The sequence below is a fragment of the Marmota marmota genome, unplaced genomic scaffold (assembly GCF_001458135.2).
Source record: "Marmota marmota marmota unplaced genomic scaffold, marMar, whole genome shotgun sequence".
NCBI classification, from domain to species: Eukaryota; Metazoa; Chordata; class Mammalia; order Rodentia; family Sciuridae; genus Marmota; species Marmota marmota.
Window position 1 is genome coordinate 4,118,292 of NW_026000171.1, and position 26,266 is coordinate 4,144,557.

General features: G+C 47.3%; 1 protein-coding gene across 1 annotated transcript; it reads right to left on the reverse strand.

The window, feature by feature from the left end:
• Nucleotides 1–1,014: 1,014 nt before the first annotated feature.
• On the reverse strand, nt 1,015–25,890 carry Ccnd2 (cyclin D2). Its single transcript, XM_015500746.2, has 4 exons — nt 25,450–25,890; nt 22,713–22,872; nt 15,244–15,392; nt 1,015–6,420 (listed from the first exon to the last, which is right to left on the reverse strand). The coding sequence occupies exons 1-4, from the start codon at nt 25,618–25,620 to the stop codon at nt 6,271–6,273; spliced, it is 630 nt and encodes a 209-aa protein (XP_015356232.1). The 5' UTR covers nt 25,621–25,890; the 3' UTR covers nt 1,015–6,270.
• Nucleotides 25,891–26,266: the final 376 nt, after the last annotated feature.

The following is a 26,266-nucleotide window of genomic DNA, read 5'->3' on the forward strand; positions in this document are numbered from 1 at the left end:
CGATGACATTAGTAGCTTTTTAAGGAGACCAGAGCTAGCCTGCTTGCTATCTTATCAGTGATGCAAAAAGGAAGCCCTCACTAGAGGTTAAGCAGATGCCAGTATCCTACTCTCGTATGCCCCAGTCCTCAGAATCATAATTTAAAAAAAACAAAAAAAACTGTTCTTTATAAATACCCAGACTCAAGGGTTTTGTTACAGCTATAGAGAATGGGCTGAGACACATATTAAGTGAAGTTTCTTGAGTTCGACAGGGAATATCTTAATCTGGACTTCCCCAATGAGCAGTTTGAATCTTACTGCTTGCAACTCAGGTTAGAATTAAACTGGAAAACAACCTTTAATAGCTAGAAAGAAAATGAAATTCTATGGTAATATCAAAATGGCTATTCAGCCACTCTCTTCTGAATACCCAGCACTTGTCCTGGGAAAAAAGCTGGGTTGAGAAACTGAAGTCCAAGGCCAGCTGGGACTAGGACCTAGCCATCCCTTTGCCAAGGTGTAACTCACCAGCCTCCACCAAGGGCAGTTGTAGCTCAGGTCTCACATGAGGGATGCAAAGATCAGTAATCAGATGAGAGCCACTAGGGAAGGAGCCACACAATGGGCAAGGGCAGGGGCAGGGACTCCCCAGAATCTGGAGATTAGCATTGTAGGTTTCTGGCATCCAAGCCACTCCCAGCCAAGAGTGAGTTGGCGGTCATCAAGAGCTATTACCTGAGGCCCAGTGATAACATCAGTGACTCAACCACCTTATCAAGTGGACTGAAGCTTCTAGTTTGTAATCTGGTTGCATGGGTAGTTGCCCGCCCCCCCAACAAAACAAAACAAAACATGTCAACAACTCCTTGTTCTGTAAGGACACAGAATCACATGTAGACTTATCTTTCAGGTTAGGACTTGGTTTTTTATGCCACTATCAATTGTTGCAAGACAGGTATATTCTGATACAAGTCAGGTATACTCCATTCTTAGGACTGCTAGCCTATAAATAAGTTGACAATGGCCACAGAATTTATGTCAAGGTGAGTTTATTGTCCAAATAGCATAACCTAATTGCATCCAAAACCAATTTCAAATCCATCTTCAAATCCATCTTTAAACTAGTCAAAAGAACAGGTTATTACTTTTTAAAATCACTTAACACTGAACAGATAAGACTGCTTAAAAGGCAGCTGACTTTTATCATGTCACCATCATAGCCAATACATTTTTTTCCATACTTCCTAAAACACTTTTTTTTGTTCACACTCATCATGCTACGTTAGCACTTTCTAGCATCCCGACCAAATAAACACCCACACCTCTTATAGAGTACATTGTGAGAGAATAACATTGACTTGATATGGCATCACACTCGTTTTAAAGCAAATTAAAAAAAAGAAATAATAATCCAAGACAAGAAACTATATGAGAGAGAGAGAGAGAGAGAGAGAGAGAGAGAGAGAGAGAGAGAGGTCTGAGGTACATGGTACAAGGGTAATGAACATAATGGAAAAAATCCAATGGCCTGGTGGAGTTGCTGGGGATGTAAGAGTTGGCCAGCAATAAGAACTACTAAACCAATTAAAAATAAGAAAGAAACTTTTTTTTTTTTCAAGGACAGGCACCTGTCAAAATATATTGGACACTGTAATGGCTACAGTCAGTAAGGCACTTTTTTCCCCAAAGTGAGCTGCAGGGAAAGGATGCACCCTGCAGCTACAGTGTAGCTGTATACATCTGCTGATGGCTTCTTAAAACCTGAGCCAAGAACAGGGTTGACAGCCCAGCCAAGTTCAAAAGCAGAGACGCACAAGTGTAGGAGGATAGTTCTGGCTGAAGTGACTATTCTGGGTTGTTTAGAATCCAGAATCATCAAGAGTCACGGGGTCTGGGGAAGTCATAAACATCCTCTGAGATCTTCCTACCCTATTTTGTACAAATGGACGACTGCACCGCAGCTCTTGAGAACTGCTCCAAGTCCGCACCAGTGTAAGCTGTGCTCAATCTATACCTAGAGAGGGTTTGTTGGCTGACGGGGACTTCACTGTCTCAGCATCCATTTCCCTTTTAAAGCTATTCCCAAGGATGGACAGTCTCAAAGATAAACAAAGAGGAATCCTTTTGGCTTAGAAGTTAACCTGCTTACTCAGACTTCCTCCTACCTCCCATTTCCACACTACCAATATTACCTGCTTGAACTAGAAAATTAATATTTACAGGACATAAGGTGCAAGTCTATCTCTTCTCCCAGCGCTGTCTTCTGTGGCCCATGGAGAGAAAATTCCCCTGCCCTCTTTGAGAAACTCATCCAAGCCTGCCCTAATTGGAAAGTCATCCAGCTCACCTATCAGTCCTATAGCTCCCAAGGCTCAGCCAGGAGAGCCTGTGGGAAAGCCCCAGAGCTCCCTCTGAGATATCACCTATCTTGCTAGCAAAGGGATGCAGAGTGAGGCAGGCTGGGGAAGCTCCACGGACGACCCTGCCCTGGCTGACAGAGGCAAGATGGACCCTCCAGTAGAGAGCACGCAGACCAAGGGTGCTCATGACTATAAGACATGTTGTGCTCTTCAGTGGGGTCCTGGGACAGTTCAAAATGAAGAAATCTCTAAGAACAGCCCCTCTGGAAGGAGTTCGTGCCTCTCAGCACATGGGACATTCAGCTGAGAGAATCTCCCCCTTGCGTCCTGCAGGATTCCTGGCTGTTATGAACCTGCATGGAATTTTCTTATGCTTAGCATATATTTTTGGCATACGAAGGTCTCTTCCCCTTACAATTTGGTCAAAACAGGGAAAGGATTAAAATTTGGCAGGCTGGAGGAACAACTTAGTCCCCACTGACAGAGGAAAAACAACAAAAGAGGAATAAAGAAGAATAGATGGCAAGGTAGGAAAAGAATAAATCTGGAATCCCTTTATCGGGTGGTGAGAAAGAGGGAAAGAAAGGTAGGGGGAAAGGAAGTTCAAATCAATTCATGGGGAGAATTGAACCCCTCTGGGACAAAAACTCCTACTAAGGAGTTGAAATCCAAAAAGGGGGTTCCAGTTACTTAAATGAATCCAGGATTCCTTCTTTTGTGTCAGAAAAGCCAAACAGCCCCATACCTACTATCACAGTAGGCCCCAAGGATGGGAAAGGGGAAAAGCTAGAAGTGTCCAGTGTCACCTGGGCTCAAGGAAAAGTGGACAGTTACAGACTGTGGGTAGAGTCTCAGGGCCTATTCCTTCCTTATCTGTCAGGTCCTGTCCTTTGCTGCTTTCTTTGTTTAAGACCACGGTTTGGTCATTGTTAAATGAAAGTACACCTTGTTTCCTCATTGGGCTTCAAGCCTCCTGGTTCTAGGGGACAGCTCCCCATAGAGGACTGGCTAACTACTGGCTGCTCAACTTTCCTCTCCAAAACTTCTGAATTCACCACCCACTGACCCACCAGAGATTCCCTCTCATTTCAGGATTGCATTTACTCACAAAATCCTGAACCCTCCACGACACACTTCCCGAGAGACTGGATCACCTGGAATTCACCTCGACAGAGAAGCAGCCTCCTCGCATCCTTTCAACTTCCAGCCCTTACTCGTCATACCCGTTTTTCCCATCATGCCATTTCAATGTGATTCAGAACCTGCAAACCATCTAGTGCCACCAAGGGAGAGGACCTGGCCCCTGCACAGTGCTTGCCTGCCACAGCCAAGAACAGAGGTGAGAGAAGGAAGCACCATAGATACCGCCAGCCCTAGACTCATCCGCCCACAGATTCAGACCCAGGAGAACCATGGAGACGATCTTACTCCTGGGGCGGGGGGGTTCATGCCAGGGAAGGGGAAAGACAGAGGAGGAAGTGAGAAACTTCCAAGATGAAGGGGCCTTAAGCAGATGAAAGGCCCTGCTTCTGAAAGGTCTACAAGAAGAGGATCTCCAAACAGCCTGCTGGAGTTTGTTTTCATTGTTTCCTGATACCTGGTGCCTCGTGGGAACCGAGTTCCTCGTCCATTGCATGAATGTTCGGGTTGAATGTCTACCGTGAGGGGGAGGGAGGGAGGATCCCTTGGTCCAATGTATTTTTTCCATCATGATGAGGATACCGGAGTCAAAATGGGAGCCTGGTGACTTTCAAAACTGAAAAGGTCCCCAGGTGTGAGACCTGGGGGCCAAATCTTTCCTGCCTTCCTGAAGGGGCCTTCGGCTGCCCCTCCTGCCTGCTCTATTCCTCACGAGAGTGGGCTCCCAAGCAGAAACTGTACGGTTGTGAGGTATTATGAAAACAAAAAATGTGAACCATTGTCCTTTGTACTTATTGATTTTTGTCCAGTAAACCTGAGGTAAAGAATATTCTGTCTTTGAAGAATGTGATCAGAGGAAACCAAACCAAACCCCCCAAAAAAAAAGAAAAAAGAAAAAAAAAAAAAAACACACACAAAAAAAACCAACCATGAATCTGCTACCCGAAGAAAACAAACTATGGAAGGGCTTTTCCAGTACGAAGAACTCATATCTCAACCACCTACTTCAGGACTTGGAATTTAAGCAGTAAAATAATATATTATAAAAATGTTTATAAAATAGCAGCACACTCTGTGAAACATTACAGCTAGGTACTGTTAATGTGAATAAGGATGAATGATCTCAGCGTTTTAGCAGCGCAAAAAAAAAAATAACAATAAACTGAATGAAATAAAATGAAAGATAAGAGACCCTTAGATGTTTCTCCATCTTCAACCCTCATACTATGAAACAAGGCAGAATCTGCACATAATTCTTCAAAGTAGCCCTGTTCTGATTTTTTTTTACTTAAAAAAAGACAAATCTTTTAACAAATAGCTTCATTACCTGTCAATTACAATTGTGCAAAAAAAAAAAAAAAAAACCAAAACAAAAAAAACCCTCTGCTAACTGAATGCCTCTAAGAAGTGGAGGGGGGGAATTCAAGTACACTGAATACAACTTTGCAATAAAATTAACAAAAAAACAGAAAAGGGAACAAAATGCCACACCCTGATGTTTGGCTGTCTATGTCTTTGCACCAGCAATTAACTTTCATGTCCAAAGGAGAAGTATATATAGATGGGAATTCAGATCCTTCTATGCCATCAAATGGTAACAGACCTTTGTTTTTAGGCTTTTCCGAGGAATGGTGTGATGGGAATGTTAGCAGAAAGAGTTGTCTCTTGAGCCCTGGCAGGGGTACTAGAACTATGTACCAGAAAATGCCAGATTCCAGAAATGAAGAGTAACCGGACTTGGGGCAGGAAGGGAAGGGGCAAAAAAGAGAAGAGGGAAGGAGTATTCAGCACGATTTGCATAAACCATCCCATCTATCCCCCGGGAACAATTTTTCAAAGTGCTTTGCGAATGGAATGGTTTATAACAATGCTAAGCTGTGGACCAGACATGCCAATCAGCACCAAAAATTATTATTTTTTTTTTCTAATAAGGGATGCCAAGGTCACCTCACCCTCTTCCATAACATAGAAGATTCCATTCTAGATCCCGCCCTTGGTCTCCATCTGCCTCCATTTCAGATGAGTTTTGGTTATGGACCATAGCGAAATTTCCTCATTAGATAACAATACAGTGGTGTCTGCAATGAACCATGTTTGGAAGAAGAAGCAGAAAGTCACCCAACACGAAACCCAGGAGCCAATCACCTGTGTCCAACTGGCAAAACCCAACATCTCTTTTAGGTAGCAGCTACTGTAGGTAAGAGTAGGTAACATAGAGATCCAACATTGCTCCTCTCTTAGGAACATGTGGTTAGGCGTGAAGGTGCTTCTACCTCCAAAATGGTCCAATTGTGTTGACAGGTTGCTTTGTACCCGCTCCCCATCATGCTTTCTTGTTTCTAATTCCTTCTTGAGTTCATTGCTTCGCAATCTAATCATGCCATAAATGGCATACACAGTTCCTTGCGATTCCACTAAAAGGGGCACATGCACTAGTTCATAACATGTAAAACAGAGTCTTCTCTAATTTGTTCCCATGTTGCAGGCGTACATATTCTCTAGCTACTTTGTAGGTTTTCCTGTAAGCATTTTACTATTGCTTTTACATAATCAAACGATAACTTCGCATATACAAGGGATTCCCTTATGTTGTACTTTGAATAGGCACCAAATGCTTTTTAATTATTCTGTTTTTATAGGACCTTTTTCTCTCACTTCTAAAAGATCTTTAAATATGATCTAGGTGGGGGCAGAATTTTATCCTAAAACACAAAGAACAAAACATAACCAGAGAGAGGGAGAGAGCAGGTGATGAACGCGCCTCTCTCCCTGGGCCCGAATGGCAGCCTCACAGGTCGATGTCCCGCACGTCCGTAGGGGTGGTGGCTTGGTCCAGTTCATCCTCCGTCTTAGATCCATCACGCTGTTCCTGACGGACCTGTTGCAGGCTGTTGAGCAGCACAGCCTCGATCTGCTCCTGGCAGGCCTTGAGACAATCCTGGAGAGGAAAGGGGTCCAGACCAGAGCTATTAGGAGGATGAGCAGGGCACGGGACATTATTTCAGGAAGGCACACACAATTCAACTCACATCACTCCAGGCTCGTTTTCCAGTAGAAGTAAATGAGAGATGCTCGTGAAATTCCATGGAACCTCAGATCTCCAAGCAGGGAACTGGCTGGAAATGCATCATCTCCCTTAACCCAGACCAAGCTAATCACGACCTACAGGAGCCTGCGTGATTTCAATCCTGAGAAGCACTGGCCTAAGATGATGGTCCATTCATAGAAGGGCATCGTTGGTCATCAAAGGACCAAGTGGGAAATCTAGATGCTTTCTACCTGGGGAAGTTGGGAGGCGGCAGAAGCCCACCAGCAGTGCTGTTATTAGCACTGCGATTAGTTTCTCAGTAACTGAGAAACAGATCAGAAGGGAAGTTGGGAGACTGCACTGTCCTGACCCTCACATAAACTGTGTAAGTGCTTAAAAGCAAAACGAAACACAAAAATCCTGGATTTTCTGCTTATTTACCACTCCCTTAAGGCTAACAAAAATACAATACAGAATGTTTACAAAATTCAGGACACTTGAGCTTGTCCAATTTGGGAATAAGCAAGAATTTGCAGAGTTGTTTTTATTAGTCTATATTTGGTAGGGAAAATCTAGAGTGAGTCCGTCCAAGCAGAAGCTTTAATAGCTGGGCAACATGGAATGCAAGGGCCAGTCACGGCTGTCACTAGGAAGGGAGTGTGGTTAGTAATACTAGCTGGGGTGTGAGCTGAAGAAACCGCTCTTGGCAGTTATTTTCCAGCCTCTTTCCCCTGCAAGACTGCCTCTCTGTGTTTTCTGAAGCAGCACGTGTGTATAGAAAATACCCTAAACTGCACGTCCTCATGTCTTTCCAAGGTTTAACACACACGTCCCTTTTGTCTGTTTCCCTGTGCCATTTTCGCCACCTAGAGGTTGCTATTTTGCCAAACACAAAAGCATTATCTTTTTTTTTTCCCCCAGAATATCTAAAGTAAAGCTGGAATCCAATACTGAGGAACAAAGTTTCCATTATGCCTCAACTTCCCTTTCCTATCTCTCATCAATACCACATTTCAAACTGCAGCTTTTAATAAAACTTAAAGACAAGGAGGGCAGAGGGCAGAGATGCGATATCACCCAGAATGCAACAATTAGGGCCCGATGAAGGGTTATTTGCAGGCAATGGTCACGTTATTTAACTACTCTGATCTCAGTCTCTCCATCTGTCAAATCAGAATGACGAAATGCTCAAAGCAAAACAGCAACTGAGGCAATATATATATATGAAGTGCTAAGAAGCAGCCCAATAAATGAATACTATTTATTATACATAACAGTGAATCAGTCCTGGAATCTGAAAGAATGCTCCCTCCTCCTCCTCCTTCTTCTTCTTTTTTTTTGTGGGGGGAGGTACTAGGGATTGAAGGGGAGGGGGCTGAGTCATATCCCCTCCCTTTTTGAGATAGGGCATCGCTATGTTGCTGAGGGCCTTGCTAAATTGCTGAGGCTGACCCCTAACTTGTGATCCTCCTGCCTCAGACTCTCAAGTCCCTGGGATTACAGGCATGTGCCACCATGTCCAGCTCCCTTTTTTTCTCTGGACAAGGCCTCACTGTGTTGCCCAGGTTGGCCTCCAGCTTGTGATCCTCTTGCCTAAGTAGCTAGAATTAAAGGAGCATACCATGTCCAGCCTAGATTTCTTTAAAATGAGGTGTGGATTAGCATTTACTCAAGACTGGCTAAGGATGTGCTCAGAACAGATGGGGCTGAACTAGGCCAATGTGGCCTAACCGTGGGGCTCGCTGTGCATGCTCGAAGCTGAAAAGGCATCAGGAATTGGCACCAAGGATCTAACATCTCTTACCTTCTCTGTAAGGTAATCTTACATCTCCCAGTCCCATTCCCTACCCTGCCTGACCCCCTTCACTAGTGGTTAGGAGTCTGGGTGTCATGGGCCCTCTGTTGAGCTCTTCACTGTGTTCCTTCCCCAAGGCTCATCCAGCAGCCCTGAGTCCACAGGTCATGACTTGCTCAGTGGAAAAGACTAAAAGCATGTTTCTAGGGGTACTTGCATTTCAGCAGAAGGTATCTGAAAATGTTAAAGTCTTATGATCTAAAAATAATCATCTCAAATGAAGAATCAAAGCTAATGTGAGGGCTAGAATAAGGTCAAAACTACAGTGAGATGTCCCTCAGGAAGGTTGTCCTACATTACATTGGTAAGTGCAACACCATTAGTTCTTCTTCTGGAGCTGAAATAGATAGTTCTTGCTCCATCTGAGCACCACAGGAAGGAGCTGATTCGTGCTTTGAGGTCAGGCTGCACGGCAACACCTCTTCAAACCCTCAGATCATGGTTGGAGGGGATGTTCACCCCAGCAGTGTGAGCTGGGGCGGAGACCAGCAGCATCCCATCTCACCAGCCCCCTTCCTGTGCATGGTATTATTTTTTTCTTCCTCTTTCTTCCTTGTATAGAATAATCAGTTGAATCTGGGAAGTTAGTGTGTGATGTTCCTTCACTGTGCAGGTACTCCAGGAAATGTCAAAGGGGATACTTTAAAAATGTTTTTTTCTAGCCAGCCGTGGTAGTGCTAGGTGTGGTGGCACATGCTTGTAATCCTGGCAACTTGGGAAGCTGATGCAAGAGGATCACAAGTTGGAGGCCAGCCTTAGCAAGACCCAGTGTCAAGAAATAAAAACAACTAGAGATGTAGCTCAGTGGTAAAGCACCCTGACACTTTAAATATTTTCCTTTTTTTTTTTTTTTCCCCTGGGAGGCTAAAGGAATGAATTAGAACAACTCCACGCCATAGAGGTAGTAACTATATATTGCCTACAACTCTATACTTGCCCATGGGAGACAAAGCTCACCCACAACAAAGCCTCAAAGCTTTTGTTATCTAAAGAAGATGGCAGGATTCTCAGAGGATTTAAAGCCTGTGTGTGTGTGTGTGTCTGAGAGAGAGAGAGAGAGAGAGAGAGAGAGAATGTTGCAGTGGTATCATTACCTGCAACTGGACATCACATCCCAAGAGCCATTCTTGCCCAAAGCAGGACAGGAGAATGCATGGGATGGGGTGGGGGAGGTGGTGATCAGGAGGAAGAACCCTGTCCCTAATCCAGCCATACTGCTCCTGCTGGGAGGCCAACCTGAGTAGAGTTACAGTGTTTCCAAAGGGGAGGATTCTCAGATGACTTACTATAAAGCCAGCTCCAGCAAAAGTGAGGCGCTAAGCAACTCAGTGAGACCCTGTCTCTAAATAAAATACAAAACAGGGCTGGGGATGTGATGCTCAGTGGTTGAGTGCCCCTGGGTTCAATTCCTGCCCCCCACCAAAAAATCATAGAACTGGAGAATTTGGAGGTTCTAGTGGTTCTTGGAGAGCAAATGGGCAGGGAATTGTCCGGCCAGGGAACCAAAGCCTGGAGAGGTGAAGTGGCTCGCCCTGTGGTGACATCAAGTGAGTCTGGCTTTAATAAGGGCCAGCCTCCAATTCCGGTGTATTCTTCCTAGACTTCTGTTTCTTCTGGGCTCTCAGTAAGGACAAATATGCCAGAGAACCTCCAAGAAAGGGAGACATAGCCCAAGGGAGGATGGCGACAGCGCCTCCAACAAAAAGATGCTCCGTGCTTGTGAGGTGCCACGGCTCTGGGATCTCAGCTTCGTGGCGGCCTCCAGAAGCACCAGCCATTGTACTAAGATGCCCCAAATTAAGCTGATTAAAAGGAAAGCCATAATGCTCGTCTGTCAGCCTGGACAGGTGGCACTCCACAGCGCTGGAGGTCGGGCACCCCTCCAACTCCTACGATGATAGGCCCCCTCCCCTGGCCCTCTCCCTTGCGCCTGCCCCCAGCCCCCAGCCCCGGAGCCCTGACAGCAGCGTTTGTGATCTCCAGCTCGTTACACGGGCCTCTGACTTCCTCTGCTTGCTGGCTCGAGCTCCGTGCCCTGCACCCTCCTCTGCTTCCATGAATGGGCTGACGGAACTCCTACCACTAGCCCTCAGTGGAACTGCATCACTCCATTGTCACCACACACGCACTGCACTCAACAGGGGGACAAAGGGCTGAATGAGCCCCAGACCCATGGCCAACTCAGGCAGAGACAACTTAGGAAACTATCTCATTCTTCCTTTCTTCACAGGCTGTTTGGCTTATTTCCTTGCATACCAAATGAGGCCCGCAGAAATGAGGCGGGGAGGGAGGCAGAGGCCCCCACTTGTATTCCCCCTCCCCGCCCCCAGCTTGCCCTCCAGCAACTCCTCACAAGGTTCCTGACCACAGGCTCTATACAGCCCACAAAAGGCACCGTCACTCGGGGAGAGGCCTTGGAACAAGGTGCGCTCTGAGCTTCTCGCCGAGGGGAGGAGAAAACCTCGAAGTGGGGACCCCACAAATGACCTGAAGTCACAGGGGGAGACTTCCTTTCACTACAGGCTAATTGCTTTTTAATTGCTCACTGACAACCAGGGTCTTCAAATGCCAGGATGACCCCAAGGAAGGGACATGCTGGAACCTTCTCTGGGCAGGATTTAAGAATGTGACAAAGAGTTTTGATGTAACTGAGATAGAAGAGGGTAAATGTAATGGCCAGATGATTAAGAGTCTGTAGCTGTTCTGATAAACATCTCCTAGTCATCTCACATCTCCATAGCCGGAGAGCCTCCATGCCACTCTTTAATGAATGAATGAATGTGTGCCATTTGGTGTGAAAATTAAGTGACTTGCTCTGAGATAGTCAGGTAATGTTCAGAGGACCCAGACTTGTAACATACCAATATCTAATCACAGTCTACGTGTTATGTCTCTCTGTTTCTTTCTGAAAGACACAGGGACACCAATGAATGAGAAACATGCTTGAAATGCATCTGCCTCCCTTTTGTCCTTCACTCCTTCCTTCCTTCCTCCTTCCCTCCCTCTCTCTCTAGCATCACTCCCCAATGACTCTGCCAGGGGCTCTGGATAAAGAGCTGAGTACAAGTTGGGTCTTATTCAAGAAGTCCTATAGACAAGGGGACGGTGAGGTAAATGCTGGCACGAAGCGCAAGCACAGTGCCCAGGGGACGGAAGAGGAACCCCGATTCTGCGGGGGCCCAGGATGGTGGATCCCTCTTCTCAAGCTTACCCTTGGCAACAAGAGCCTCAGCAGAAGTTCCCCCCGAAACGCCAGCCTCGCTCGCTTGCTCGCTAGGGTCTGTTTTTAGCAACTCTTATAACTGGAAGGAAAAAGTACTTAAAATATACCACCCTCTGAGACTTTCCTTCCCTGTAAAACTGTCAGGCTTCTCACTCAGCTTTCTCTTTGGAATGGAGCGTTCCGGTTTATTTTAGCAACCAGATGGAGCAACAAAGACCCGTTTCCTCAGAGCTGCATGGGTCCCTCCTAACCAAGCTAACTGCCGCTGGCCAGTGGCAGAGAAACTTGTCTGGACACTTCAGATGAATCAGGGGGACCCACTTTCAAAAGTCTGTTTCCTGGAAAATTTGTGGCCTATCTCCCAAAGTGAGAGCAAACTCCGTAAGTTTGAAAGGATCATAAATAACAAGGTGCATGGGGAGTACTGGACTTGGGGGGGTGGGGGGTCAGGTGGCAGCTCTTCCTGAGTTATGTGCTTGTGTACTAGGGAGCAAGGTGTGGTCCAGGGTGAACATGTACTTGACTTCTCCAAGGACAGTTCAACACGTCTTCAGAGCACGTCTTAGGTTGTCACACACACACACACACACACACACACACACACACACAATGTGCATGTGCTATGTACATATACAAATGATTGTGGTAAAATCCACATAACATAAAATTGACCATTTAGACATTTTTCATCATATATGGGCATGAAGTACAGCTGTGCCATCACCAGAATGCTCCATCTCCAGAACTTGTTCAACATCCCAAACTGAGACTCTCTACCCATTAAATACTAACTCTCCATTCTCCTCTCCCCGCAGGTCCTCAATTCTACTTCTGTCTAGTAATTTGATTCTTCCAGGTCCCTCATGCAGTGTTTGTTTTCTGTGCCTGGTTTATTTTACTTATCTGAATACTTTCAAGGCCCACACACATCGTAGCATATTATCAGAAGGCCATTTCTTTTTACAGGCTGAATGATATTCCACTGCCTGTCCATACCACATTTTGCACTTGCATTTCAAAGACGTTTTCTGTCACCAACTTCATATAGCTAAGAGGCATGAATTTCTGCATTAGGGCTCCTGAGTTCCTTCCTCTGAATTGCTGCCCTACTGCATTTATGGTTCTTAACACACGTTTGGCACACATTCCTCTCGAATCTTGACTGGGAAGGGTTTTGCATACTGTCCTTTTCTTGATTCTCTGTATAATCACTAAGTTCCTTGAAAACCGGAACGTCATCATCTATTTTCCAGGCCCCATTCGCACACCTGCCCCCAACTTCTAGCACGGTGCCTGGGGACCATGCCATGCTCATCTCTATACAGCCTGCAACAACTGGGCCTTCACTGAACCCTTCCAGAAATGAATGGACAGGAAGTGCCCGAAACACACCACTTCTTCATTCACGGCAAACAGAGCTCAGGAAGCAGAACTCACCTCCCTCCAAATGCTAATGCGTTCTAAATTCTAGTCCTTTCATTCTCCTTCACTCTGAACTTCAGCTCTTCAGAGAACACAAGCTGATGGATGGGAGGAGCACTTAGCACTCAGGAAGCTGCTCATACACAGTGCCCCAGCCCAGTGCCCAAAGCCCTAACCTTCCCACTAAAACACCCCTAGGGAGAGAGTGAGCAAGCCACTGGGAGCCAGAGGGAAGCTTGGAATGTTAGAAGTCTCAAATTTTTATCTGAACTAATGGTGCAAATTTTATATTCTATTAATGATGTTCATGCTTGGTTTTTAATATTAAAATATTAATCCCCAGTCCCACTGTGGAAAACAAGGCAGGGGCATACAGCCCCAGTTAAGAAACCCGGCACAGGCCCTTTACAGAGATGAAGTGCCAACTCAATGCCGTGATTTACAGGACAGCTAAGAAGGCCTTGCAGGCATGCAGCCCAGCCCGAGGGCTGACTGGAATGGACCGGTTGCATGGTATCTGGAAATGGCAGAGCTTCCCCAATACGATGACATGGCAGACTGGTTTGCAGTCACAAAAAGAAGACACCACCAAGAGCCTCAGTGGCAGCCCCCAGGAGTGACTTCTGTCCATGTGACTAACAAGGAGAGATGTGGGAGAAGACCTGGGATGGGTGGGGCGGTCAACCTATCAGAGCCAGTCTATAAATATCTGAAGGAGGTGACAATGCCTGGGAGTCAGACTCCCGCCCTGGACAGTTTGTCTCAGGGCGCTGAGGAAAGGCTGGTCTTCCATGGTTGGAAGTCCAAGAAGACCTGAGCAGGAGACATTCAGAAAAGAAAAGAAGTGGATCATTTCTAGAAATGTGAAGTTCTAAGTTCTGTCCACGATTTTTCTCTGGGGGATAAAAGAGCACCCTTACACTGCACTGGAGGGCTCTTTGCAATCTAGATTTTACAGGTTTTGGAGCTAGCATCTTAAAGAGAATATTTAAAAATTGGTTCAGACAAGGACCTAGGGTTTGATCCTTCGGGCCCTTCCCTACCTGCCATTTTCTTGGGAGCTGGCAAAAATAAATGCCAAAGCCAAATACAGGTGGGTGGGTCGGAAAGCCAGCAAGCTGCAGCCTTGGGCTCCAGGAGGTTTAACCTTGTGCTCAGTGTCCCTTGTGGAGGCAACAGTCACAGGCCTGTAGATCACATGACTTAACTCAATGCATTCCCACACAGGGCATTCTGAATTCCCCTAGAACATCCGGAGGGTGTCATCGTGAAGTTCCCCTGCATTCCTGAGCCTCTCCATGGTGATGCACAAGGGCCTCAGAGCCAACACCCCTCTCTCCAGTTGCCTTTCAACCAAAGACCTTTTTCAAACAATAAGATCACAGGAGCTGCCGCAGGGGCGGGGCCTGACTTTCCAAGCTGGAGCCAGGGCTCGGAGGTTTGGGCCCCCCAGCTCGGTCACTGCCTCCCCTGCCTCTGGGTCCTCTCAGAACCCTCCTGTCTCGACCCTCCAGGACTGTAATTTCCTTGCCGTTGAAATCAGGGCCTTATGGAACCCTGGTCTGTCTCAAACCCTTTCTTCTAAGGAGTTCCCAACTCTGGCAGCTAGAAGCAACAGCCTCTGGGCTGTCCACACAGAAAGGAAAGATGCCTATAGCTAATAATAGTTTGTTTAATGTGTACAGCACTTTGTCTTTTCAGAGTGCCTTTTAAGCCGTTACTATATTGAACAAAAGGGAAGTAAGAGACGGGAGTGGGGGAGGTTTGTCAGGGCTGGACGCCATTCTCGCAGGGACGCCTCCTGTGCCCTGGCTCTAGCTGGGCCTTCTCCCTGTGTCTCGCCATCTCAGTGCGTGTGAGCAGCTGGGAAGCTCTCCACTGCTCAGTGAGGCGGCCAGACACCGTGGACATAAATGGAAATGAAGTAGTAATTCAGACACTGAGAAGCCCACACCATAAAAAAATTTAGATAACAACCCTCCCCTAGTATCAGCTTGCTGAGTTCTTGTCTGGGTTTATGGCAGTGGTGCTTCCAAACCTCAAGGGACCTCACCTGCTCTATTTCATATGACCTTAAATGTTGATCTCAGAAAACAGATCATCCCTAGCCTGCACACACACACACACACACACACACACACACACACACCCATAACCCACCATAGTCAAACCAATGGCCTCTTTACAGGGGCTGAGACACCTGGTCTTAACCAAGCAGGCGGCTGCCACCTACCACATCTGTGTTGGTGATCTTGGCCAGCAGCTCAGTCAGGGCATCACAAGTCAGAGAGCTCACTTCCTCATCCTGCTGGAGTCCACAGATGGCTGCTCCCACACTTCCAGTTGCGATCATCGATGGCGGATACATGGCGAACTTAAAGTCTGCAAGAGACGAGGAGCAGGAGGTCAGGGGACAGAAAGACCCAAGAGCTTGCAAGCCGGAGCTGGAAAACCAGCTGCCCAAGTGGCCCCTGGTGCACGGCACATTCTCCCTCAGCTCCTCCCTTCACAGCAAGCCCTCTGTCTGACGCAGTATGGCTATTCCAGATTTTAGATGGGAGACTGAGGCAGGGAAGAGCGAGAGCCCATCTGAGTGCACCCAGCCAATCAAAGAGGGCCCACCGTCCTAGGTCCCGAGTCCCACAATCTCATGTGCAAGGTACTATTCTTGGCCCTGGTGGGGGCCTCAAGGTGAATGAGACACAATTTCCTCTAGAGGGTGATGGTGGAACAGAGCACAAGAGGTCCGGGACTGCGGAAAATTACCCCATGTGCCCTACAGGTGGGATAAGTCAAGGGCTCTCCATGTTGGAAGGAGGACCAAGAAACAGGTGGGAGAATCAGGCAAACTTTTATGAAGAATGACAGTCCTGTTGTGATCTTACCATCTCGCTAATATGGTAAAAAAAAAAAACCCAAAAGATTAGTTTATAAATACAAGTAAACAAAGTGAGAGAAGCAGCTATGCAGAAGATGGGGTGCATGGCGGCCGAGTTTCACACCGTTCTCAACTTCTAGCCCCACAACAAGAATCCATGGGACAACAGGACAGAGGACTTGAATCAAGCAGCCAAGATTAACCGCTGCATCCCAGTTAAACCCCCTCTACTTCTGGCTCTCCAAGAGCATAGTCAGAGGACGATTCTATACCCCAGTGGGGCCAGCCTGGGACTCCAGGCACTCATTGTCCCCTTGGTACTCCCTCAGTGAGCTAGGTGACTATGATCTAACAGCGGGTCAGTCCATCAAGGGGACATGACAAAAGCTGCTGCCTGTTACAGCTAACAGCTACCAATACCACCCACAATACCTTCCACATCTTTCCTGTTTAATTCATGCATCAACCATAAAAAGGTGCACAGAGGTATAACCCTAATGCTAAGACTTTACATTGCCCTACCCCTGACTTATGGTGTTAGAGATTATAGTTTGATTACTCAGTCCTGGATTGCCACAACCCTTCCAATGGGCCATCTCCAGCTAGCACGAGTCCAGTGAACTTACTGTATGCAGAAGTAAAGGTGCATGTGGGGTGGGGGCGCAGAGCAGAGGGGAAGATGAGTCACACTGTATTGCCCATGTCTCCCTAGTATTTCCCCTTCTCCCTGTACAATGCTCCATTGTAAAAGCATATTCTATGGAAGCACTTTTAGTGGGGAGCCCACTGCCACAATATCAAGTCTGTACTCTTAGACACACTGGGGATCAATGAACCATGCACATACTTCCCCTCCCATTTCGGCTGAATCCCAGGAACACCATACTAGCCTGGTGGTAAGTCTGTCTCTCTCCCTGGCTCTCTTTCCTTTGCCATTACCATTCACACCCCGAGGGCCCTATATTATGGTGTTGCACCCAGCGCCTACTGTCTGCCAACTCTGCCTGTGCCTTCTCTATGTTCATGGATGGTGTAACCCTGCCTCCTGCTCTGCTGTAGGTCTCTTCCACGTGGGTCACAGGAGAGTGTTTCTCTGCCCAATAACCTCGTTAGCTTCCCCCTGTGACATTCAAAACACAGAGGAGGCAGCCGGCCCGTGGCCCTCTGCCCATCAAGGCCCTGGATGAGAGCATCTGGCAGGGAAGGGGCAGGGAAATATCTCTGGCCCTCCCTTCCCTCTGCCACAGGCCACAGACCAGGAAGCACACACATCCATGCCTATGTTTGTTGTCCCACTGCTAAGAAAACCCGTTACTGTTAAGCACATGAAGCCACCAAGGATATGTGAATTGTCCTGGGCTTCAACAGGTGCAAGACCTACACAGGGGACTCTACGTTCAGTGCTAAGGGTAGTCCTCCTGGGAACAGTGCCTGATGGAGTCTTTTAACAATGTGTTCTCACCATTCCAGGCAGCATGGATGACTCCCCAAAATGTAAAACACTGCTTGTGCTCCAAAGAAAACACCAGTTTCTTAAACTTGGGCACCAGCTCTTTACACAGCAATACAAAACAACATGGGGCTTTACAAAAGGCTAGGTATGTACTCCAGGGAAATGTCTAAAGCCACTTTTCTCATCCGCAAATAAGGATAACAATTATACCTACCTCGCAGTGTTGTTCTGAGGATCAATTAAAATAGCCCGTGGAAAGCACAGTGGTAAGCCTCCATCTCATTATCACCTGCACTGTTCCTGCTCTTGGAACTTTCTGTGGGGTTGCGAGGGGCTGTTCTGGCTGCTGCAGTCTATCAAGCATCTCATGGAGTAGGGAGAAAGGCATCCTAGGGTTGCAGGCGGATGCAGAGAGCAGGCCAGGCATCATGAGGGCCAGAAAGAATAAGGGCTCTGTACTTCCCAGAGAATCTTTCACTATCCAGTTGAGTGTGTGTCCCGGAAATGACCTCATCAAGCTCCCAAAGCCTCTTACTGCTTTGTCGGGAGTGGCAAAAACTAAGGCCCCACAGGGGAATGGAAAGAGCCTATGATGAATGAAAGACTTAAGTTGGCAACTCTATTTCCAACACATTCCACATTCATTTCAGTGTTGGTCACCAGAAGCCAAGGGGCAATGCCCGCATATGAGGAGCATCGGACTTTACCTCCTCCCTCTTGGTGAGGGGGCAGAGGCAAAGGACACAGATTAAAGTTTCCCTGGTTCTGCAGACAAGCACTAAGGGCTGCTTCTCATGCTGATGGTGGTGATGGTGACACATCAATAAAAATGACCTAAAATTCACCAGTTTCAGAAGTCTTCTACAGGTGAGTGGAAACCTTGAGAGGTTAAATGGTTTGTGTAATGTCACTCACTGTAAGGATTGGGCCTTGGATTAAGATGGACATCTTTGGACTCCAGATCCAGAGCTCTGTATAACTTACCAGAAGTTGAACAGCTCCTTGAGTGTATCTCCCAGATTCAGGGTACTTTTATATCAGAAGTGGAAGAAAAGTCCAGAAGAAGAGTCCTAGCTCAGGAGTCCAGGGACATGGGTCTTAGTCTAGCCGTGGTACCTGCAGGCTATGTGATCTCATACACATTGCTTAACCTCCCAAGAGGAGGTTAGCTATAGGAGCTACTGGGTTCTTAGGGGTCTCCATAACCTGAACAAGGGCCATGAGAAGTGCTCCATATTCATCAACTTGGCAATAGATTCTGTGGTTCTCCTCCCCAGCAAGTTTAGCACCAACTATTTTAGCTATGGTTGCAAAAAACATCTTGACTACTATGCTCTTCTTCACCACTAGGGGGCGAAAGATATTTGTTCTAAGGCTAAGGAGACACAGGAAACCAGGTCTGTGTTTCCCCCCCTCCTTCCTCCCCACCTCCTCCAACCTGCAGCCAGGTGGAAGTTTAAAGGGCCAGAACCCAGGGTACTCATTGGTCAACCAATGATACCAATGATGTCATTCGGCACACAGTCATCTGCCACCCCCAGAGTTCAGCACACCCTGTCCTTGTGGGGCAGGACTGTCAAGACAAAATAACTATGACAATTTCACCCCAAAGCCTTAGGTGGGAGGGCGAGAAGCACTCATTCATTTTACAGCCAGATGGGAAGTGAGATAGTCAGTGTCACACTTCTGTCCCACTTTTGTCCCCACGGGGGTGTGCTTACAGAAGAACTGAGACTCCCAGTTCAACATGCCACTTCCTCTCAGCCCTGTGACCTCTCCACTGTGGAGGTGGAGGCAGTTCAGAGGCTCAGGATGGAAAGGTGAGTTTCAATTCTTTCTTCTTGGCAACCACTGAGGCAGATCTCCCATTCTGGATCAAGGGCCAAGTCACTGAACTTGTTTGCTGGGTCACCACAGCCTGGCCACAACTTGGGGAAAGAAACTATTGAAGCATCTTTAGTTAAGACTGGGAAGATTCAGAAAGCACAATGGATTATCATTATCACCAAGGCTCAGACCTTGGGAAGGCCTTGGAGGGGCTACTTGTGTGTGTGGCATAAACTCCTAGATGCAACTCCTTAAGGTAGGCTCCTAGTGCAAAAAGAGGGGGACGCAGGGTCCCTGGGGAGGCAGTGACCTCCTCCCTTGCACCAAGTTCAAACTCAATGTCATTGGCTCTTCCAGACTAACTGAGACTGTCTGTTGAGCATGATATGTGGGAAGAATCTCCCAACACCTAAGTGCTATGCTAGTCATCTCAGATGGTCTTCTTTCCTCGATTGCTGACCGGGGAGATCTGACATCAGAACTCCCCAGGGGAACTAGGGCTCAGTTCTGCTCACTCAGTACCAAAAGCTCCAGGAGAGAGAATGCAATGCCAGGAGCAAGAGTTAGGAAGACCCCCTCACTCCCTGCCAATACTTCCGCTGATCAGGACCAGCCAGGAGAGCGATACCAGGCAGCTTGAGGCTGTCTCTACCCCAGAAGCCATTTTGGCCATGCAGGAAAGGGAAGGAGGGCACTTCTCTGCCTCACCACCATCTTACCCCCAGAGTCTGATAAAGGAAGACTGACAACCTGCCACCCTTCCCCGTGGTCCCTGTGTTCTCCTGCGCCCTCTCGTCCCCTTTCACACACACATGCGCTCTCCATGCTCTCTGCAGAACCACTGCCAGCTCTTTCACAACCAACGTTTCCCATAAACTAGCCACACAGTCTGAGGGTTGGCCACCTACCATCTTTCCAGGACACCCCTGTCCCCACATGCAGCCATGGGACCCCGAGACCCTGGCCGCAGGTGCTTCATCAACTCCAAGTCAGAACGTTCGGGACTGGGTGAAAGGGGGGCATCCGTGAGAGCCTGATGCAGGCTAGCAGCAGCTCAGCCGAGGGGTGTGGTGTCCCCCACCTTTTGTTAGCCTGCTGCATGCCAGGCACAGTCCTGTGTACTCACCCATTTTCCAGACCCTGACTGCAGGATATGGTAGCTCCTCTCCCTGGGAGGGGTTTCCTCCAAGAAAAGCAGCGCTTGGTGTTTACAGACCGTCAGGCCAACTGCCTGCCATAAACCTCTATGCAGCGGGGATTCTGTGTGACTCAGTCACTTGCACAAACTCAGGGGCAAATCAGGGAACAAGTACCTAGTGAGATGGGCCCACCCATCCTTTCTATACCTATACCATCCTTTCTATAGCTTCTGAGGACCTCCCTCCGCTCCGATCTGTCCGTGGCTTAGGACTTGACACACGGTTCTGATTTGGTTGGAGGCACACTTTCTCCGATTCTTCCCCACTCTCTGGCCAAAGCGAGCTCAGGGCCCCCAAAAGGCAGTGTTCATGACACTTCATTTCCCTTTGGACCTCTTTCCTCTGTCCCTGAATCCCAGGCTCCCTATTATGGCCCCAAAATTGGCAGCCACCCCAAGGATCTGGGCAAGGAGGCCAAGAGTGGGGGATGGGCTCCCCAATTTTAGAGAATGGGCCTATGGCCTATTCAGAATTTGGGGACCTGCCCATGTTTGGCTAATTCTGCCTAGCACCTCTGCCTGGATCAGACAAGAGATCAGAGAGGAGAAAGGGGTGAACAGATCCCCAAAGATCTGTCAGTCAAGATACAAGGTCAAAGCAGAATTCTGGCTATCAACAGCTGGGCAATGGGGAAGTTTAGGGTCAGGGGTCAGCTGTCCTAGGGCCTGAGAGAAAGGACTAGCTGACCCCTCCCCCACGGAGATTCATGACAAGAGAGGAAAGAGACAGCAGAGCCTGGGAGACAAAATGACAGGTCAATGAGGGACTGACCTTTAGGGCCCACACCAGACAGCAGGAGACGGAGGCAGGCAAAGAAAGGCTGCTGCCCTCCAAATGGCAGCACTGCTGAAAGGGGCTGGTGGGGGCCTGCAGGATCTGTCCCCGCTGATTCCACAGGAGCTCAGGGGACATGTGCAATGCTATGGGGCCTGATTGGGGTCTGGAAGAACAGGACTTAAAGAAAATCAGCAAATCCTGTGCTCTGGATTCAAAAGTAGAAGATTTGGACTCTTACACTCAAGTCAGCAAACACAGAACTCATGGGCCCTGCTGGAACCAGAGGAGGGAGGCTGGAGGAGTCATAGTGACAGATCCACCTTAGCTGGAACAGTTAAAATCAGAGTTAAAAATCAGGGAGGGTGGCATTTTTGGAATTAGTACCTTGGCACATTCTCCTACATGTCTGGTTGCACATACATCCTTTCTGATTTTTAATTTTCCTAACCACTCTGCAAAAGCTATAGGATGATGTATCAACAGGCATGTTTTGCAGATGAAGTTCAGAGAGGTCAAATAGCCTGTGCAAGGTCACTCAGTGATAAGTAACAAAGCCTGACCTTTTGACTGTGGACAAAGAGCATATACACTATAGCACGTTATATAATCATCTGCACAAACTCATGAATAACATGTAACAAGATATTAAGAGGTTCACCCTAAGTTCCACCTATACAACCCAACTACCCCTGGCAAATTGAAGCTGAACCTCTCCAAACATTAGCTCATTACCTAATGTTTCTGATTGTGAAAAATATGAACTCTTGACACCTCTCCCCTGGGTGGTTAAGCTTCCAGGGTCTCCTACCATGGCCATTAGCAAGAAAAAAAAAAAAAAACAGTGCAAACGGGCCAAGGGTCAGCTTCATGAGACACCTTCAAACCACTGCCTTTAGTTTCTATTAGGAAAATACAAAAACTATGTATCAATCAGTGGGATCCCCAGTGTGGATGGAAAAGCCAGCTGCAATTGCTGTGTTAAAGGCCACAGCCAAAATCCAGAGGCAGGGAGGGCACTAGAACCTAGGTTTCAGAAAGGCTCATTCCCCCACCCAGCAGAGGCAACAGCAATAAATGCCCACAGTGGAAAGGGAAAGAATTCCTTTCGTCTCCCTCGCCACTATCAGCAAAGGCCGCACATTTACCTTGACATTGCTCCTTTAACCTGTACTTGCCCCCCCCCCCCCAAATTTCCTCTTGGGCTTATCTCCAAGCCATCCTTTTCCTCAAAAGATTAAAGATTTAAACACAACCAGTAAGCAGTATACATAATCTTCAAAGAGTACTTTAGACACCATAAAGAACATTTTAACAGGCACCAATTTTTTTCCCCTTACCACACCTGTCATAAACCATTTATGAGTTTAGCAGAGAAAAGGGAATAAACCAGCTCCGATAAAGTTAAAGAACAAAGAACTCAAGAATGAAACCTGGGACTCTGGGTTGCTCAAGACTCCCCCCTCCGGGAAACACCCCAACTGGCATGAAAGTTAGGATCCCCTGCCCCAGGGCATGCCCTAATGGGCTCTTCTCCCTCCCTGGTTCCAATCTTTGAGCCTGGTCCTTACCGGTGGCACACAGAGCGATGAAAGTCTGGGCATGTTTGCGGATCAGAGACAACTTCTCCCTCTGCTGGGGCAGCTTGCGTAGGATGTGCTCAATGAAGTCATGAGGGGTGACAGCAGCCAGGTTCCACTTCAATTTGCCCAACACCACCAATTCCCACTCCTGGTGAGGAAGACAGGGAGAGGACAGCGGAATAAAAACTCCGCAGGCTGATCTGGTGTGTGTGGGAGCGTTGGGGTCCAGACCAGTGTTAATGATGCTCGTTAGGATGGGGCTGCTAAGCTGTAAGGGGGTCTGTTTGTCAGGATGCCCTGAGAGCTTTGAAGTTGGGATGGCTCTTCTTTGCTGCAAATGTCAGGCTCTGTTGCCAAGATTCTATTTTCTTGTAATTCTTTTCCTCCCTAGCTCCCCGCACTCCCACCCAATCCTGACTTCCATGAAATGCTGCTGTCTGCCCACCCAGAAAGTTGGGCCTACCATAAGTTATGGCCAAGGACATTGTAGCCCTTGGGAATAATTTATTGCACATCTCTATCGCTGGATGGATAGTCTTTTAAATCCTCATGGAAAAAATGATGCCAGAAGATACAACGTAAAATAGGCTTCCTTGGCCCAACTCTTTGGTGATCAATTAGCTGGCTTTTACCTGGTGCTAAAAAGTGCTGTTTCTTTCTTTGCTGGTTTAAAAAAAAAAAAAAAAAATTCCCCTTGGACACATCACACAGAAAACTTGGGGATATGACATTCGGTCCTTTCACCTAAATGTTGCACAGGACTTTGCCCCCGTGGCTAATGGTCATTTGAAATCCCATTTTGCAGATGGAGGTAATGTGGGACAAAGCGGAGGTGTCTGTCAGGGTGACAGAACCCCTAAGCCAAGTTCTGGGATAATGGAAACAAACCTGTCATTTCTGGGCCTCTTACCAGCAGCCCAGCTAATGAAAAATCTTGTGACTCTTCAAGATACATGTGGGAAATTGTGCTCAAAAGGAAATAAGCCCAAACCAAAACTTAAAAAAAAAATACGTGTAGTCAGAGGGAAAATATGCCTATCAGTCATTTTCAGAAGAATGAAGGGCAGGGACCACCTCCCCAGTGCACAGCTCTCTCCTTCACTCTGAGAACACTGAATTTCTTGCATTCGTTAGGCCCAGGAATAGATGCTGAATCAGAGCACCAACTGGCCATGTGGCCTGCAGCGATTCCTTTTCTTTCCCTGGGCCTTAGCTTTCTCATTTGTCAAATAGGTGGACTCTTCCAGATCCCAACTTCTGGGATAGAGATGGGAGAGTTAAAAACAAACAAACAAACAAACAAAAAAACACGTTTATTTGGGACAATATAAATTAGCTTGGATAATCCTAGAAAAACTGGGCATCCTGAAGAATACGTCCAGTCTCCCAAATGGAAGTTTCATTTTTTTTACCCCTTGCTCTCTCGTGATTTAAAAACAAAACAAAACAAAACAAAAAAAGCTGGTCCCCAATTCTGATCACTGTGTTTCTTCAGAAGCTTTGAAATCTCCCCTAGCTTTATGCAGAAGGTTAGGGTAAAAACCTATCCATGACCCAGTAGGCAATAACCAGCATCTTCAAAGATGACGTGAAATCCCAGTCTTTCCTCCTCACAGGGAAATGCGAGGACAAAGCACTCGTCTTGCACTATTATTAAAGGAAGCAGATCGCCCAGAAAAAAGCACCTTTCTGGGCCTCTCCGACCAAACCAGAAGCAGCTGAATTCTGGCAGCGGTTCAAAGGTGAAGTCATTCATGCCCCTCTGTACATTCTCTGCAATTCCTCCCCCAACCATGTGCATGTCTGCCACTAGATGGCAGCATAGCCCCAGAAAGGAAGGCTCCTCACAAAGAGCTCGGTTCAAGAAGCCAGACTTAGACTTCATGCAGGCAGGCCCAAGCCCTGCCAGTAAGGAGAGGAGGGGGCAGGAAAAGGGGGGCCCCCTTTCTAATCCGGGCAGAAAAAGGTGTGCAAACCATCCAAGGTGGACCAGTGGACCAGGGAAGTATGATTCCAGTACTGTTGCAATATTGCCATCTTACACATGAAGCTGTAAGGGGAAAAATATTAGATTTGGTGGGGAAAAGGCTCCCTGGAAGAAAACCAGAGCCAAGACAGGACCCCCTGGGGCTGTAGAGAGGTCACAGTTCCATTGGAGCTAAGAAAACAGGCCTCAGACTCCTACAAAAGGCCAAATTTTGACTTTACTCAGAAATCAGTGTATTGAGATTTAGTGATCAGCCACTATATGTAGGTATCTTGAGACTTTATCAATATCTTGGACATTACCTTTGACCTCCAGGTTCTTACGAGACACCCTGCAACACATTCCTATCCTGTGAACACATTCCTATAATGGAAAAATCAGGTTCTTTTCTCAGTGTTTGAAAATTTGGAACCTAATTAATATATTATCAGTTAATTAAGATATCACACACACACACACACAACTCAAATGAATTTCATCAACACAAATTTCAATGAGGATCTTATTGGTAGATCACAGATGTAGGTTAAGTGCTTTGGCTCATTGACTGGCACACAGTAGGAACACAAAGGATAGCTCTCTCTTATTCAAAGAGACTTATCCGTATGAAAACTCCAGTGGTGGATTTATTCAGGATCCTAGGAATTTGATTTGGGACTGGTGAGTGGAAGGCAGAATGTCAGGCCAGAACAGAGCAAGAAGGAAAGAGTAGTAAGGGAGGCAGGGGACAGTCATTACCAGCAGCTCCTGGGGCTTGATGGAGTTGTCGGTGTAAATGCACAACTTTTCCGCGGTCAGCGGGATGGTTTCTTTGAGCTTGGAGGCCAGAAACATGCAGACAGCACCCAGGAGCTGCAGATGGGTCTTCGGAGTCGGAACCCCAGCCAAGAAACGGTCCAGGTAATTCATGGCCAGAGGGAAGACTTCCTCTTCACACTTCTGTTCCTCACAAACCTATACAGGGAGTGGGCAAGGGTCGGGGGAGAATGAAAATAGTATGAGAAAAAGAATGAAAAAGTATCGTCTATGGAATCAACAAAAAATTAGTTTTTTTTTTTTTTTTTAATGTAAGAGGGGGAGGGGAGTAAAAAGTGTGCTAAGAATAAAGAAGAGAAAACTGGGATAAAATCCGATAGGTCATCCGTGCTTGGATATTCTCATGGAGCCAAAAAAAGGGGGCGAATTTAAGAACCAAGACCCGGAGGCAAAGAACAGCTCAGCTGCCGCCCGAGGCTCCACCGCGCTCCCCTTGGCTCCGACTTCTTTGCGCACTCTAACTCACTCACTCTTTTTTGGATTTCGTCATCTTTTCAAAAAATCAATAAAAATATTCTGGAGGCTCCGGGGGTCTCCTTCTTGGTCTCATTCGGATCCCCAGACCCTGCTCTATCATTCCCGACAATTGAAAAAAATGCCCGAGGGGGTCCCTGCGCCCCAGGGGCCGCTATTGGGGGGGTGGGTGGGGAGAGGTGGGGAAGAGCGGGGGAGGGAGGGGAGGAGGAAGAGCGCCGCAGCCGCGGCAGCTGGAGTCGGAGGGGGGGACGATTAAAACTAT

What these genes read in the sequence shown, in the direction of transcription:
- Ccnd2 (XM_015500746.2), bottom strand. Translation starts at nt 25,620, where the DNA reads ATGAATTACCTGGACCGTTTCTTGGCTGGGGTTCCGACTCCGAAGACC. An exon ending in TCAAGCCCCAGGAGCTGCTG is followed by an intron (nt 22,873 to 25,449) that starts GTAATGACTGTC and finishes CTTCCTCACCAG; the next exon opens with GAGTGGGAATTGGTGGTGTT. An exon ending in AGATCACCAACACAGATGTG is followed by an intron (nt 6,421 to 15,243) that starts GTAGGTGGCAGC and finishes TTTCCTCTCCAG; the next exon opens with GATTGTCTCAAGGCCTGCCA.